The 17,180-nt window shown below is 46.7% G+C and overlaps 1 protein-coding gene across 2 annotated transcripts in view; it reads right to left on the bottom strand.

The window, feature by feature from the left end:
* Positions 1-17,180, bottom strand: part of RAB11FIP4 (RAB11 family interacting protein 4) — a 178,806-nt gene continuing 161,626 nt past the window's right edge. For both annotated transcript variants that reach the window (XM_069089871.1, XM_069089872.1), the window contains 12 exons: positions 15,995-16,218; positions 14,956-15,147; positions 13,627-13,761; positions 12,885-12,920; positions 11,441-11,540; positions 10,965-11,068; positions 10,599-10,739; positions 6,541-6,622; positions 6,091-6,228; positions 5,432-5,590; positions 2,422-2,565; positions 1-1,059 (listed from right to left, as the gene is read on the bottom strand). In XM_069089871.1, coding sequence (XP_068945972.1) covers positions 943-1,059; positions 2,422-2,565; positions 5,432-5,590; positions 6,091-6,228; positions 6,541-6,622; positions 10,599-10,739; positions 10,965-11,068; positions 11,441-11,540; positions 12,885-12,920; positions 13,627-13,761; positions 14,956-15,147; positions 15,995-16,218 — 1,572 coding nt within the window. In that variant the 3' untranslated portion in view covers positions 1-942. The remainder of the gene's footprint in view (positions 1,060-2,421; positions 2,566-5,431; positions 5,591-6,090; positions 6,229-6,540; positions 6,623-10,598; positions 10,740-10,964; positions 11,069-11,440; positions 11,541-12,884; positions 12,921-13,626; positions 13,762-14,955; positions 15,148-15,994; positions 16,219-17,180) is intronic.

Below are 17,180 nucleotides of genomic sequence, written 5' to 3'. Positions count from 1 at the left end.
CACACAGAAACAGAAACAAAGGGGGAGGTAGTAGGAATGTAGGAGTGCAAGAGAAACCTTAAAAAATAAAGGCCAAGAGTCCACCCAAAAAGAAATTAAACAGCTTGAATTCTAAGTCCCCTGAAAACTGGGGTTAAGTTGTAGAAACAGCTGCTTAATGCTCATGAGACCCAAAGCCATCCAAACACCAACCCAGTACCAGTCACTAGTCATTACGAATGGTGTGTGAAATGGAGAGGTAGACATTAAGTGACAAACCACTCTTTGCCAGCAAGTGATTATGGTAGTCATAAACCCTCTACCCCCAAACACACCAAAGATCAGAAGCAGTGACTTTCTCCTCCATGATTTTCTACTGAAAGACCAACTTCTCTTTCTTGGCCCAAATATCTGTGCCCTGGCAGGATGTGCCAATGGTGAAGGCAAAGGGAGAATGGCATCAAGTTAATCCTAGTCACAAGGCTGCTAGGTATTCAAGTTACTGCAAAAGTCATTGCTTTGTTTTCTATCCTGTTAGGAGGTAACGGGGCACCTCCAACAATAGAGATAGATCTTTAAAAAATCCTTACAACCAGAGGTAGTCATTTCATCCAATATCGAAAACACAAGTTTCCAGTTGTATTGTTATTACAATAATGATCTCTTATTCCCTCTGCCAACCCTCTTTCCTGCAAAGGTAGAACAAAGTGCATGAAAAGCTAACCAAAGCAGACCTTTGTAACTAAAGGATCAACCCCCTACCATCCTTAATACCAACATTCACACACATTCATTTTCTTTCATACCCAGTTATACACACACATACACACATGGCTGTATGTATAGACATTTACAGTATTAGTGACTCTTAAATCCAGTGACATGTGCTGAAGGTGTTGGGTGGCTGCTGCTCTCCCAAGCTCTTGATTGGTCCCACTCCCACCTCGACCCCTACATCTCCTTTCAGTTTTTGATCTCCAGGATTGACGGGTTGTGGTCCAGGATGGCGAGAATGATCTTGTCCATATACTGTCTCAGTCTGTAGTTGATCTCCTCTTGTTCTTTGAGGGCTTCCATAAGCTGTTGGGGACACATCAGAGATGCCCAATGAAAACCCAGCCTTCTGCGAGCAAAGCCAAGTATCTTCCCCTGTTCTGACTGGCACAAGCTTACAGACCTCGGCTGAAGCAAACTAGGTCTCCAAAAAAGCCAAGCCAAGTATGAGTCACAATGGACTGATCAGGTGGGATAAGGTTTCCTTTTAACTTGGGGAAAGGAGTCAAAAGTCCTCCTATGTTTTAAAAAAAACACTGAAACACATGGTTTTGGTTAAGAATTTTATGTCAGGAACCTAAAACTATTCCTAGCCCTGAAATGGATCATTGCTGTGACATCAAGCGGTATTTCTGGGGCTACAGGGGCCTGAGGAAGTAAATCTGGAGCTAGGAAGCACCTTCGAGGCCATCTGGCCCAATCCCTTCAATCTACAGCTGAGGAAACTAAGAATCAGTGAGACTAGGTGAGTTATCCAAGGCCACAAGGCTTGGCAAGTTTAGTAGCCTTAGCCCAGTAGGGAGATGCCTGCCTCTTGTTTTTTAGTTTAAGGGCAGGGGAAGAAAAAGACATTTTAGTAAAATGATCCCTGGAAAGGGATGTCAGTGATGCAAAAACAAAAGAGATCTGTAAATAAAAATGTATTTTAAAATTGTTGCAATTATTAAATTATTTTAATAAATTATCATTATTTAGATCCCAAACTTAAGACGATGGTAGTTTCAGCCCCTCCCCAGGCAAAGGGTCAAAAAGAAAACCAATTCTGAATCAACACTACAAAAAAGAGAATGCATTTATAAAACCCTGGGGGGTGAGGGGGAGGGTAAAGAGGAAGAGAACAGCTTTGAGAGGAAGCAATAACTTCCTGGGCTATAGAGCAGATTGAAAGAGAATTGCTATGGTTATTTATCAAAATTCAGGTTAAACATACTGTGATGCTGACTTGAAGACAGGAGCCCCTGGGGTCAAATCCCGCCCTTGACACTCTCTAACTTTGTGACATAGCCTGTTTCCCCATCTCTGAAAATGAAGGGTTTGGACAAGAAGGCCTCTGAGCTCGAAATCTATGTCCTATGCATCTTCCCTAGGCCTCACTTTCCTCATCTGTAAAATGAAGGGGTTCAGTTTCTTCTAGCTCAAGATCTATGCGCCTGTGACTCAGAATCACTTTAACTTGAATTTTCTTGGCAAAGTGTGGTATCTGCCAGTCTTGCCCCCTTGTCTCTTGCAGGGACAAGAAAGCTTCTAAGACTTTCAGAACACTATCAGAGCACTAACACATTTCCAGGGGCTGATGTGCTTTTTTTCTTTTCTTTTTGAAGAAATGCCTTTCTTTTAAGGATCCAGTGGGGAGCACTGGGGCTCCTCAGGGACTAAGCCTGTCCTCACCTCATCCCGGGAGGCTGAGTCGATCTCCGCGGCCAGAGACTGGGCCTTGGTCTGAGTGGCAAAGAGATTCTTTGCTTCATAAAGACTGAGACTTAAAATCTGCCCGTTCAGGTCATCGTTCTGATCTCGGAGCTTCTGGTTTTCCTGTCAAAAGCATAAAGGAAAGAGAAGAGTTAGAGATCATCAGTCAATCAATAAGGGCTGAGCACTTACTATGAGCCAGGTACTGAACTGGGGCTTGAGATTCAGCCCCTGAAATGAAAGTCCCTGCCCTCAATCAACCAAACAGTATTTCATAAAGCACCTACTGTGTGGTGGGCACTGTGCTAGGTATTGATAATACAGACACAAAAAGGAAACAGTCTCTGTCCTCAAGGAGTTTATACTCTGTTGGAAGGGGGTAAACTTCCACCAGTCAATAGTTCATAAAGCACCTACTATATGCCACAATAGGCATTGATAATACAGAGACAAAAGGAAAACAGTCCCTGTCCTCAAGGAGTTTATAGTCTTCTGAGAGGGAGATAATTTCCAATCAATCAACCAAACAGTATTTCATAAAGTACCTATTATGTGTTGGACACTGTGCTAGGCACTGATAATACAGAGACAAAAGGGAAACAGTCCCTGCCCTCAAGGAGCTTCTGTTCTCCTGGGAAGACAGTGTGCATACACATAAATATAGAAGGAATAAATACAGTGAGGTACCCTAGTGAGGGAGGTCACTGGCCCTTCAGGGGACCAGGGAAGGCTTCCTGTAGAAGGTGACACTTGGGATGTGTCTTGTAGGAGGACAAGGAATTCATGAGGCAGAGACGAGGAGAGTTCCTAGAAGAAATAACTGGGTTCAACTAAATTTAAGCCCTTAGCTCAGGTCCCCTCACCTCCTTCCAAGGGAATGGGTATACTGGGTTCCAGATAGGGTTGAGGCGCTTGCCTGGGAAGTGAAAACATATGGCTAGAATACTAGCCTCAGAGTCAAGAAGCCCAGAGTTCGAATCTTGCTCCCGACACAGAGTGGCTACTATCCGCCTCTCTGTCCTTTCTCCAGGCAACTCAGCATGGGTGGAGTGAGTTTTGGATCCAGAGGCCCTGCCTGGCTTAGTGTAATGATATGGAGTGGGAAGGGAAGGGGCGTGGTGGGGCATTGTGGCCAGCGGCAGAGAGGGGAGGACTGAGCCAAGGAACGTGCCCAACACACCATGGGAATGTGCCCAGCTGTGCTCTGGGGAAGTCATCTGAAAACACCATCTGTGCAAAGGCAGGAGATTCTTGGAGCTGCATTTAGGGCCTCCCCACCAGGCTCTCTCTAGAACAGGGGCTCTTTGTTGTTACCGCGTCCCGGACCCCTGCAGCAGTCCGGCGAAGCCAGGGGAGCCCTTCTCAGAAGCATGTTTGCTGCCCACATTCATGATGAAGAAAATACAGACTTCAGCTAGAGGTTAGTGGAAATAAAGACGCCGTTGTTTTCCCATCCAAGGTCACAGACTCCAGGTTAAGAATCCCTCCACTAGAAAGAGCGAGACAATCCACAGAACTGCCTCTCCAATTTATCCAGCTCTTCAACGTTTACAAGGAGGTCAGTGTATTTCATCTCCTCTGATCCTCACAATCATGGCACTGCATTTTACAGATGGGGAAACTGAGGCTCGGGAAGGGAAGTGATCTGGCCACGGTGGTCACACAGCTAATGTGTCAGAGGTGGGATTCTCAGGCAGATGTCTCCTGCCTCCTCCAGGCCTGGCCCTGGATCTTAGTAACTCGGACCCCGACTAATCCAACCCCTTCATTTTACAGATGAGGAACTGAGCTCAGAGAGAGTATCTCAGCTGGGGCGTCTAATCAGTACATGTCACAGTGGGATCTGAACCCAGATATTTCTAACTTGAGGCCAGTCCCCTACCTTCTACACCACTATGTTGTTTCTTTTTTTTAAAATCACCTAATACTGCGTGTGACGGTTAAGAACACCAACCACTACCACCACATAACATACTTTAACTTTTATACGGAACTTTAAAGCTTACAAAGCATTGTACATACACTGCCTAACTTGACCCTGACAACCACCCTACGAGGTTCGGCTATCATCATTATTCCTATTTTATAGATGTAGAAATTGGGGCTGAGAGAGGCTGCCTTCTCAGAATCACATAGCTAAAAAGCGACTAAGACTCAAACTCTATGATCTCAGTCTCCCCTCTATTATGGTATATAGGGATAGAATTATGAACTGAACTTGTGACACTGTTATAAAGATGTCCCAGGGGAGGGAACTCCATCTACCAATGCAGATTGGCACCTTCTGTGCAACTTGTAGTCTCAGAGAGGCCACTGAAGATGTTGGAATAGAACAGAGAAAAGCATGATTCTAGAGAGACTTTCAGGGCAGGGGACAGTGATGGAGAAAAAGTCAAGAGACAGGTCTGAACCCCCAGCTCAGCGACTTACTAGCTGTAGGGCAAATGAAAATCTCCCTTGGCCTCTGTTTCCTTACCTGAAAAATGGGGAGAAGACTGAACTCTCTACCTCATGGGGCCAGAGGAGGAAACACTAATCCTAAGTGAAAGAGCCAGGATTCAAACTCAAGACCTTGAATTCCAAATCTTCTATTTTTTCTACTGTCTTTCTTTAGAGCACTTTGGAAACCTTAAGGTTAAGAAATAAGGTGAGTGGTTGCCGGTTCTTACTTTCACCTAGTTTCTTGGCACTCGGTTTGCCTTTTTCTTAATTTCTTCCACTCTAAGAAAGTTTATAAGTGCTTTTAGGTCTTTTTTTTAATATGACTCCTAAGGCCAAGGAAGGACGTTTTTCCATCTGTCCACCTAGTCTCCTGTCACTTTGCCTGGTGTGAGGCTCTGGTGGGGGCTCGAGACATGCTGCTGACTGTAACCTGGCGCCCCTGGTTGTGGCTGCTGTTTCCTCTCTCTGCTCCATCTTGGAAGGGAAGGTTAGGCAGTGGATGGACACATGCCCCAACCCCACTGGAGTCCACCCGTCCCTGACTCACCTGCTTGAGCCGCTTGATCTCATGTTCCAGTTCAATTTCCCGGGCCCTGGCATTGAATTCACTCATGCTAGAAGAGGAGCTTCGTCCCCGGCCAGGCCGCTCACAGTCCAGTTTGTAAAGCTGGAGGTGCTCCAGCTCTTTCCTCAGGTCCTCAATGAGCTGCAGGAATGAGGGCCCAAACAGGTTAAGTTCATTTCGATGTAACAAGCACTTATTATGTACCTACTGTGTCCCATTCTTGTGGACTTCATGTTCCACAAAACATGGGTAACAGTATTACTAGGCTCATAGATTTAGAGATGGATAGAGCCTGCATTTCTTCTCTTACCTGAAAAAATGGCAATCACAATACTTACACTACTTACCTCCTAGGGCTGAATTACAGAACTGGAAGAGACCTCTAGTTCAGCCCCTCATTTTACAGATGAGGAAACTGAGGCAAACAGAGGTTAAGTGACTTGTCCAGGCTGCTTCGTGCAGCTAGTGAGTGTCTAAAGCGGAATTCTAACTCAGGTTTTCCTACTCTAAGTCCCCCACACCACAGTGGCTCTACTAAACGGGCTTCTTGGGGATCCCAGACCTCCAGCCCAGATGGCCGAGTTGTGATGCTTTACCAACTGGACCCCAGCATTCGGTGATCCTGAATGCAGGTGACCCACCTCCTGAGTGGCTTCTCGCTCCTTGTGGTACTCTATCCGATTCTGCCGAAGCTTGTCCATCATTCGCTTGTACAAGTCCATCTCGTCCTTGAGCCGGAGGCTGGTGTCTTCTAGCCGGTCAGACATCCGCTGCCGCTCCTGAAATGATCAAGACACCCGCCACCCCGTCCATTCAGAGATAGGACACTGTTACCAAAAGACATGGGGACTGATGTCTGAAGGGAGCCGGGAGAGAGTCAGCTAACATCCAAGGAATCTTGTCTACCATCCCTGAAGAAATCCCAAATCCGTGACCCTTCCACCCATCCCAATCCACCTACACACCAGATCCTGCCTTGTCTGTGCCACAGAGCAACTGACAATTTCCCAAACACCAAAGCCAGGAGGGAAATATCTGGAAATCAAGTAATATAAAAACAAAAAAATGTGTTAATTAAAAAAGTATCTCACCTCATCTAATTTCTCTGTCTGGGACTTTAGACGGGTCACTGTGGTTCTTAATTCTGTGTTCTCTTCTTCTAACTGTTGTACCCTGCAGGAAGTGGTGGGGCAAGGGGATGGGGTGCAGAGAAACCCATGTCAGTTTCACTCATGGACTCACAACTCCAGAATTTAGACCCAAAACGTAACTTCTTCCCTGAAAAGAGACCAAATGCCTAAAACAACAAATAACAGGCTTTAGGCTTAACAGATTTGGCTCTCAGAATCAAAACCATTTTCCAATGCTGCATCTGCTTTCGGTTTCTACAATAAATCACCTTTTCCAGGAAGTTGTCTCTGATTCCATCTCTCCAGTAGTAAATACCCTCTCCTGCCTTCTCCCTTGCCCTGAACATGGGGCACTCTTCACAAGTTACTTTACATGACCCCCATCCACCTAATATGCCCCTTCCTCGGGTTTCTCCTCAGATGCCTCACTGGTGCATCTCAAAAACAATGCCAACTCTGGCAGGTATCAGTATATAGAGCTGGGAAGGTTTTCCCATACAGACTAGGCCAGAGGATCAGCTTCGCTAATTTCTGACGGGTTTATTACCCAGGTGGCCAAGGGAGATTTATTTTTTAAAGCCCCAGTAACTCAGTGCAACCATTTATTAAACTAAGGTTTTTGTCCAAAGGAGGCACAACCTGCCCCAGTGAAGTGTGTACACAGACTGATCCTGGAGGTATTAAAGGAATTATATAGGTTATTCAACTCCAGCAAGGCTAGAAGCTGTGTCTGACAACAGATCTCTGTGTCATCAAACCCCAGAATGTGGACAAGGTATCACTGGAGTCCCTACTCATCCGATAAAAGCAGCAGCTGCAGCCCAGAAAGAAAAAGTTTTTTGCCCATAGCCACACAGGGGTCAGTGGTCATGCTGGGACCAGAGGCGTGGCCTCCCTGTTCTCAGTTCCGAGCTCTCCTGGGCATCAATGCCTTCTACCAGGAGGACTGGAGGGAGCAGTCAGGTGGGAGAGGGCCTGCTGCTGGGATTAACATAACGGGAACTCTTGGAACCCAGCCTCCAGAGTGGAAATTAAAAATAGGATCTGGGTTGTCAAAGTAAATAAACAAACCCACTAGTCCCCAGGGGGACAATTTGCACCAGGCGCCTAGGGGGACATGCTCTCTAATGTGAAATCCTGGTCCATCATAACTGTTTCCCCAGAGGCGCTATGGCAGGACCCAGGGGATGAACTTACTCAGGAAGTCCTGGGTTTGACAATTCTTCCTAACTTTGGGAGTTACTTAACCAGTGACTCATGAACTTTTAGCTAGTGAGGACTCCTCAGAGTTGGGATTTAAATCCAGGTTCTCTGACTCTAAAGAAACGTGTGTTCCCCATGGTCACATGGCTTTTCATCAAAAACGTATTCATTCTTTTTTTACTTTATTATTCTTGGGATTTTCTGGTCTGCAAGGTATAACACGTATAACCTATATCAAACTGCTTGCCTTCTCAAGGAGGGGGAAGGAAAGGGAGGGAGGGAGAAAGTTTGGAGCTCAAAAAAAAATTTTTAAGGTTAAAAATTTTTGTTTACATGTTAATTGAGAAAATTTTTTAAAGCTTTAATTTTTTATATTTGCATAGCCAAATATATATATTCAACTGTATTTCCTTATTTGCTAAAGAAACTTGACTTAAAAAACCTAAACATTTAATTTTGCACATGGTATGACCACATCATCTTAAAAGAATACGTCTTAGTAGGAACACTATTGTTTTTAACTCTTGGTGTGGTCAGAATTGAATGTGACCACAACTACTTCAAAGTTCTTTTGAACTGAGACAATTTTGAAAGCCTGAATTCCTCTGACCAATGGAATGAACCCACCATGACTCCTTGTAAAACACGCTTCCCACCTCCCAGCAGAGAGGGAACGGAATTTGTTTTGCTCAACTATGTAGATTTATTTGTTAACAAGGATTTTGTTTTTCTTTTTCAAGGGGGAAGAGGCTAGGGGGATAGTGAGAGAAAATGCTTTTCACTGAAAAAAAATATTAAATTTTCCAAGTTTTTTTGGGGGGGCATTCTTTGGACTACGGCCGCTTTTAAGCGAAGTCCACACTGCCAGGCTGTTCAAAGCACCATAATGATTTCTAAAAGGAAAGGACATTTCAGTGATTTCTGCAGCAGGGCCACGGTTTGAAGTAAGACCTTGGGGAGCATTCTGTACTGTAGCAATATAACGCATATTCAAATATATATATATGTATATATATATATACATGCACACACATGTAATGTATACTTGTCAAGTAATATACTCAAATGTAATGAGTAATGTGTACTCAAATATACACTAATGAATAATGAGGAAGCAGCCAGGGCTGGCCACCGGCCACTCTGCCTGACTTCCCTAATGCAGGCACTGGTTGGGAAGGGCATCAGTCAGACCACCCAGGCACTGGGCAAGCTTTGGAGGCCCGAGCCAGGGAGGGCAGAAGAAATATTCCAGACTGTCCTTTGTGCAGAGGACGAATGCTGCTCTTTTCAGCATCAAAGGCAACCCACAGAGCTGGAAGCCCAGGTGACTTCTAGCCCTCTTCAGAAGGTCTGCTCTCCTAATATCCCACCTCGGGGAACCAGAGAACATTAGCGCTGGGGCATCATCTGGACCCAGCCCCCTGTTTGAAACGAGGGGGGATGAAAGCCCAGAAAACAGAAGAGACTCGCTCCAAGAACGCCTGTCCTCAAACCAAGCCATAAAGGGAAGGAGTATAAAGATTACTATCCTTGTTTTCCAGATGAGGAAATTGAGACAGGCAGAGGGCTTATGTGACTTGCTCAGGGCCATTCAAGTAATGAGTGTCTTGAATTTGAAACCCAGGTCCAGTGCTCTCAAATCCCTTCCCAACCACACCCATTCCCCAGTGACAGTGCCATGGACCTGACAAGCAGCATGCCTTGGTGGATGGTGCTGGACTTTGTGCTAGGAAGACCCAAGTTCTAATCCCACATGCTTATTAGCTATGTGACCTGGGACAAGTCACCAGGCCCTCCCCGGGCTTCACTCTCCTCATCTGGAAAACAAGGGATCAGCCTAAGTGTCCAAGGTCCTGTATAGCTTTAAATCTATCATCCCACGCCATTCTCCATTTAATAAACATTTATTAAGCACCTACTATATGCCAAGGTCTGTGCTAAACACCGGGGTACAAAAAGAAGCAAAAGTCAGTCCCTGCCCTCAAGGAACTTACAGTCTGACGGGGGAGACAATATGAAAACCAGTACAGAAAACGCGAGGGTAAATTCACAGGGTAAATAGGAGATAACAGAGGGAAGTCACTGGACTTAAGAGGGGCTAGGGAAGGCTTCCTGTAGGAGGCAGGATTCTAGTTAGGATTCTAGTTAGGACTTAAAGAAAGCCAGAGAGGGGAGGTCAGCAGTCAGTATGGAAGAGGGAGCGAGTTCCAGGTACAAGGGACAGACAGAGAAAGTGCCCCCAGCCAAAAGACTGGTGGAAGAGGCTGGCGTCTCTAGATCAGAGAGAACGTGTCAGGAGGAAGGAGAGGGTAAAAGATACCCCACCAGCCCTGCAGACACATATTCCTGATTTTAATCAGCCTCTGGTTTCTTCTATGTAACCAAACTCAATAGCAGAGAAAATCCTGGGCTGGGAGTGAGGAGAGAATCACAGGGGCTTTGCCCCTCATCTGCCTGGGAGCCCTTGAGAAAGTCATTTCCCAAGCTCTAAAATGGGGATATCAACCTGTTTCTTCTTAACTTAGAGGGATATGGCCAGGATTCATGAAATTATCAATGTAGAAGAGTTTTACGTTCTTCTGGGCATTCTTGTCACAAACAGAATGCAAGCTCTGAAGTCTCGGTCTTCTGATCTGTAAAATGGTGCTAATACACATGGTACCCACCTCACCAGGTCATTGTGAGGGTCAAAGTACTTTGCAAATATTAAGTCACCACATGTGCAATCCGATATTTAGTCTAATATTCCAAATACTGTCCGTGGGACTGACAGGCCACGGATTCACTGGAGCCCGGAGAGCGAGCAAGACACTCACCTTGTGTTTAGCAGCTCGATCTCCGTGCCCTTTTCCTTCTCGAGTTTGCTGAACAACTCCCGATGCCGTCGGATCTCCTCCTCCAGGGTCTGCTCTGCTGTCGTCTCCTGGTCCTTCATGATCTCTTCTAGCTCATGTACCCTGCGGAGAGGCAGCCACCGGGCTCATACGGCTCTTTTGCCATCAGTGTTCTATCCCCTGCCCTCTTGTTATAAGCCCTCGGTGACTGGAGAAGGGCCGGGGGCCGACTGTCTGCACCTCGATTTCCCCAGCAGCCCAGATCCTCCCTTCTTCAGTCCTCTCCCCTTCCCCAGTGGCACAGCTTCTAGCCTGCCCCTTTCTCAGGAAGGGTGGGTGTGTCAATACCTGTGGACGAGCTGCGTGTTTTCTTGTTTCAATTTGCTCTTCAGGTCTCCGTTGGTCAGGCTGTCGTTCTCCAGCTCCGTCACCTTTTTCTCCAGAAAGCTCACCTACGTACAACAGGAAGAAGTTGGAGCGGGTGGACAGAGGGGACAGAGCATCTCAGGCTTGTGTGTGGCTAAAAAGTGCAGGAGGAACCCAGGCCCCCACTGCAGGACTGGGCAGGTGCGTACGTGCATCCTGCTGCCCCTCCCAATCAGATACACAGTTGGTACTTAATAAAGTCCTGCTGAACTGTCTTCCCCGTAGACTCCCAACAGTGCCCTGGGGTTTCCAGTGGCTTGGGATGCCACTGTTACAGCAGCTGTTGTTCCTTCCATGTCCCACCCCATCCTTCAAGGTAAACAGTTCAGATTCTCTTCGGAAGCCCCCAGTACCCCATGAGAAACAAGGCTGCAGATGGAAACCCAGCCTGCCCTCACCTTCTCTGTGAGGTCGTTATCACAGGAGTCAATGCTGTCCCGGAACAGGTCCTCCGTGCTGCCATTACTACTGCTGAAATTGCTGTTGTGCATGAGCTGTCTGTGAATGTCAAAATGGACACTTCTGGAGGGCAGGAACTAGTCTGATTTTCTCTGTTCTCCCCAGGGCTTAGCATAATTAGAGTTAGAGACAGAGACTGGGCTCGATTTCCTCTGTTTAGGGAGCTGCTTGGTGAGGAAACTGCCTCTCAGGTCTTGAACTCATGTCCTCCTGGCCCTGAGGCCGGCTCTCCATCTACTGCTCCAAGATGCCCCTGCACCCACCTTACAGTATATGCTTAAAGTTCATGGTGGCAGAAGGGGCTGCTGTTATGTGCCCAGAAAGCTTCCCATCCTTATGGGGCAGCCCAACCCTAGCTGGGGGGTAGCATGAGGGCATATACCCACTATTCTGATGGTCATGGCTGTGGAGGTCGAGAACCACCAGTCCAATGAGTGAGCAGACCAGTTCTATGGTCCCATTCCTGGAAGTTATTCTTCAGAGAAACCCACAAATCATACCTTTATGAACCCAGTAAGATTAAGGAACCTCAAAATACCCTACGTGTTTGGTGCCACAAATAGACATCAATACAGTTTAGGATCTCTGAACCAGACTGCATAGATTTAGAAGTGGCAGGAACCTTAGTGGTCGCCTTGCTGAAGGTCCTCATTTTTGCATATGAGGAGATGGAGGGCCAGAAAGGTCCCGGGCCGACACAGGTTCACATGGGTGGTCAGCGTTTCAAACACAGTGCTCTTTCTCCCATATAATAATCCTACCATCAGCCTTAAAAACAAGACTCTTTCAGAAAGGCCAAATGCATGGGATGAAAGAACCAGCCTGTGTATCAGTGGAATGGAAGGTAATCATTTATTAAGAGAATGTTCTTCTCTTTTCCTTTTTAAAATAATTCTTTGGTTATAATGGAAAACTTCCCTAGGAAAGGATATATTTTTAAAAATGATGATAAAAATTTGCTTAAGCAAATAAACCAAAACAAACTTCATGTTTTAAAATAGAGAACACAAGACTGTGAGCCCCTTGAAGACAGGAGCTACGTATACCACCTCACAGGGCCACACTCAGAGTTTGTGACATCTCTGGCCAAGCGTCAATGTTCACATGGCTGAGTCTTCTCACTCAGGACTCTGTTAGTCTGGGGGAATGGAACCAAGGCTATTTTTTTTGTGCCGCAGTCAGGAAAACTTCTGTTGGGACATTTATGCTTGGAATGTCCCATTACTTAATGTCAACTGTTAAGTATCCAGAGCAGCGCTGCCTGAGAGTGGGACAGAGAAGTCAGGGGAGGGAAGAGGGGCTATCTGGAAGTCACACAGACAAGTAGAAACAAAACATTAACTCAGTCCCAGAGAAATCCACAAAAGGTGGACAGGGTCTTACCGTCCAAATGCTGTGCTAGAGATCTTCCGATTGGGGCTAGAGGAAAGGAAAGAAGAAACAACTGAGATCAGCGTTGGTCTTAACGCAAAACAGACCATCAAACACATTCAGGATCAAGGTTTGGGGGGGAAAGGTGCCTCACAGATATTATCTTTGACATAACACAAGGAGAAGCTCCTTCCCTGGTTATTCTACATAAAGTGGGACTGTATTTGCTGCTCTGTGAACTCTCCCTGGTGTTTTCCCACCTCCAAGCCCTTGCCTGGCCACTCCCTTCTCATCCTAGTACAGGAAAGGCAGGTTCCACCTTTCTCTCTGGTCAACCACAGTGGCTCAAGCTCTCAGCTACTTACAGATCCCAAGTTAGATCTTAAGATAAAAGGTTAGAGCACTGTAGATTTTGTGCTAGAAGGCACCTCAGAGGGCACCTGTCCAATCCCTTCATTTTATACAAGAACCCAATCCTAGGGAAGTAAAGTGATTTGCCCAAGATCACACAACGATGCTGGGATTCAAATCAAAGTCTCTGACCTCAGAGTCCATGCTCTGCTAAACAAAGTCCCCTCTCCAGACCCATCGGAGGGACCAAGCTGACCAGCCAGCTGGGCAGACACAAGCCCTAGCTGGCCCAGGATAAGAGAGAGCCCAATGGAATGAATGCACTCCTCTCATTCGTGTTCCTGCAGGTCACACCTGAATCCAGAGAATCCAGAAATCCTCTCTGGGGCCAATGCTTGCTCACCTGTTGGCCTTCAGATTCTTTAGCCTGGCTTCCAAATCATTCAGCAGACTGATCTTCTTACAGCACTGGGAGCAGTAGACTTCCAGCAATTCATTGTTGTAGACGTGCCTCGTTTTTCTAGGGGTCTGTCCTGCGCTGTTGGTTGGTAGGAAGGAGATGACTTGACTTATCATCTACCTAATCTAACTGGTTAAAACATCTTCCTGAGCTGAGGGGCCAAGGGGGCCACACGGCCATGATAAACATAAACAACAATAACTGTAGTACTTTTTAAGTTCACAAATGCAAACACACAGTCGGATTTGCCTCTCACAACCCAGTTGGGGTATACACTACAAGTATTATTATTATTATCATCATAAGCTCCATATTATAAGTGAGGAAATTTAATGTCTTGCCTACATTCACAAAACTAGCAAATATTCGGGACAGGATTTGAATCTACATCTCTGCTGACTCCAAATTCAGTGAGTGCACTTCAGGAATGTGTGAACTCCCTAGAACTCCTGGGAGCAGTTCAATGACAGAAATCACCCTTGGTACTGGTTAGATCTAGAATCCTTACAATATACTGGAGATAGAGAATGGAAGGGAGTTAAGTAGGTTGATGCCCATTTAAAGGTTAGGAGGACCAAGGTCTGAGGTCTAAGTAGGCACTCTTGCCTCTCAGCAATTTCCCCAGATAAATTTCAGTTGGTGTCTTTCCCAGGTATTAGATGATGGATTGGTGGAGACAAGAAAACAGACCTTAGCGGCTCAAAAAAGCTGTCACAGAGACTCAGGTCTTCATCTTGCTCCCAACTTCCAGGAAGGATCATCCACTATAGAAAGAGCTAGGTGACGAAGCCTGAGACCCCTCACTTAGAATCAGGAATATGCTAGTAAATGTTTAGCAGCTGGGTCTGGAAGGGTGGGAGGGATGTATGCTGGACACACTTCTAAGTTTAATTTGTCTTATTAACATTTTCTCCATCACTTTCTTAAATCTAGACAATGGGGAAAAATAACCTAATAAATCAAGCTCTGATTTGCAGGGTTACTGATTTCTGAGATGTAAATGGTCCCATTGAAAACTGAACAATTAGTGAGAGCTGGCTTGAGCTGGCCCCAGCCCAGGCTGCTAGCTGCAGGTCTCAAATGAGGCAGGAGGGTGGGTCAGTGCATCAACAAGCATTTATTAAGAGCTTACATAAGGCCAGGCACCAGGCTGCCTTCTCCAAGAGTAGCTCTGTCTTGTTTTCCTTGGTACAAAACCTGCTCCCCCATTGCTTCTCTGAACCCCAAACCCTAATCCAGTCCCATTTCCCAGCCCAGACCCAGCCCAGTCACCTGGAAGACACGGAGGACCCCAGGTCAGAGTAGACATTGGTTCTAGCTTCATCATCGGGACAGGGGCTGCTGGGGTTAAAGTCTACATCTTCCCCTTCCCCATAGTCTTCAAATTGTTCTTCGTTACTGATGAGAGAGGCCGTTGAGTGTGTGGAGAGATCGGATGTTGCAGATGGGTTGGGGATAAATGACCTGGAAGACCAAGAAAAGCACCATTGGAAACTGCAGACCTATCACCGTCACCCTCCCTGACGGATCCTCTGGTCCAGCCGCGCTGGCCTGTCTCTCGCTGATTCTCATGAACACCACTGCTGCCAGCAATGCCCTCCCTCCTGTCTCCTCACTTCTGCTGTGCAGCCCTCAGCTCAAGTACCACTTCCCCAGGAGGCCATTCCTGATCCCGCTTGTCCCATCTGTGCTAGAGGATAAGGAGTCAGTCTGGACGGAGTTCAGACTCCAGCGTGGCTGTGTGACCCGGGGAAATTCACTCCCTTGTCTGGGGACACAGTTTTACACAAGCAAAAAACAAGACTCACAGAGGGGAAGCAATGTGTCCAAGGCCACACAGGTAATAAGCAGAAGGGCCAGGATTCAAGCCTAGATCTGATTTCACAACCATTAGCCATCTACTAATGGGCAGCTCGGCAATTCAGCCCACCCGGTGCTCTTCCCACCTCCAAAGGTGGTGGCACAGCAGAATCAGGAGGATCCGAGTTCAAATCTGGCCTCAGATGCTCACCAGCTGTATGACCCTGGGCAAGTCACTTAACATGCCTGCCTCAGTTTCCTTAGCTGTAAAATGGAGACAATAATAGCATCTATCTCACAGGTGGTTGAGAGGATCTAATGAGATAGTTGGCACATGCAGGTTCTAGATAATGCTTATTCCCTTTCCCTCCCCGTCCCAGCAGCAGCACTGCTCTCTGCTCATCAGCTCACAACAGGAAAGGGAAGAAGGAATCCTTCTCTCTGGGACCTGATGAGGAGAGGCCTTCATCAGCCCTAGGCGCTGTTCTTCTGGCCTGGACCTTGGACTTACTTGTCACCTGGAAGAAAGAGGCCTCCGAGAACCCCGTCCTTCTCCTCTCCCGGACTCATGTCAGACACCTCCAGACTGGGGGCACTGTCAATGGCGCTATCCATGTCAGACTCATGGAGGACGTCGTGCTGGGCCAGCGTCATGGCCTCGTCCTCAGGAAAGAGGTCGGACTCTCCGAGGGCGTTCTCACTGTCCACGTAGGCAGGGTCCTGGATCTCACTGCCCTGGGACACAGAAAAAGGCACAGCATGGATGAGGAGTGAGACCCCAAAGGCCCTCTGATGATTCTGTGTATAAATGGAGACGGGGGCAACACACCTGCCTTAGGGCACGCTAGGAGTGACGCACTGGAAGGAGAATCGGCTTTGAGTCTGAGGCATCACAGTACAATGTAAAGAGTGCTGGATTTGGAGATCTGAGTTCAAATCCTGTCTCAGACACCCTGACACCGGGCCTCAGTTTCCTTATCTTGGACCAGATGGACTCCGAGATTCCTTCTAGAATACAAAGCCATGACCCTGTCATCTCACTTGACCCTCCAATCAGCTTTGTGAAGCAGGTGCTAGTCATCCCTGTTTTTACAGATGAGGAAACTGAGGCCCAAAAGCGTGTATGATTTTCCAGGTTCAAGCAGTTCTCCAGAGTGAAGGCAGAATTTGAACCTCCATTTTCTTGGAGACCTTGGTGGGAAGGAGGTCTTCTTGACTTCAAAGTTCAGTGATTTATAATCAACAAGTATTTATGGATATATTTGCATAACATTTATCAATATTATTTATTATTAATAATATTTATAGTTAATAATGCTATTTATTAACTGCTTACTGGGTGGCAGGCACAGTGCTGGGCACTGGAGATACAAGTACAAGAAACAATCCCTCCTCCCATTAGCTTCTATTCCAGCGGAGGAGATAAGGACCCAGTGAGTGGCGGGCCGGATGTTCTCCCAGGGCCCTTCCTACTCTAAATCAAACTACGGGCAGAGAAGAGGGTGAGCATCATCTCTGCTACTACCAAATGAAAACTGAAGCCAGTTAGCCCCGCAGGGTAAGTGGTCAACACCAGGCGGGCCCTTTATCAGACTCTGGATGGGGCCCATTCAGAAGGTGATGCTTCTGGCTCTCTAAGGTTAAAGTGTTGCTAATACAACTGGGTAGCTGCCCTTGTAGGAGACAGAGGAAAGGAG

This window comes from Petaurus breviceps, unplaced genomic scaffold (genome assembly GCF_028583685.1).
Source record: "Petaurus breviceps papuanus isolate PSGF00001 unplaced genomic scaffold, PetGlider_PUasm1.0 186, whole genome shotgun sequence".
NCBI classification, from domain to species: Eukaryota; Metazoa; Chordata; class Mammalia; order Diprotodontia; family Petauridae; genus Petaurus; species Petaurus breviceps.
This window is presented reverse-complemented; position numbering and strand designations above follow the sequence as displayed.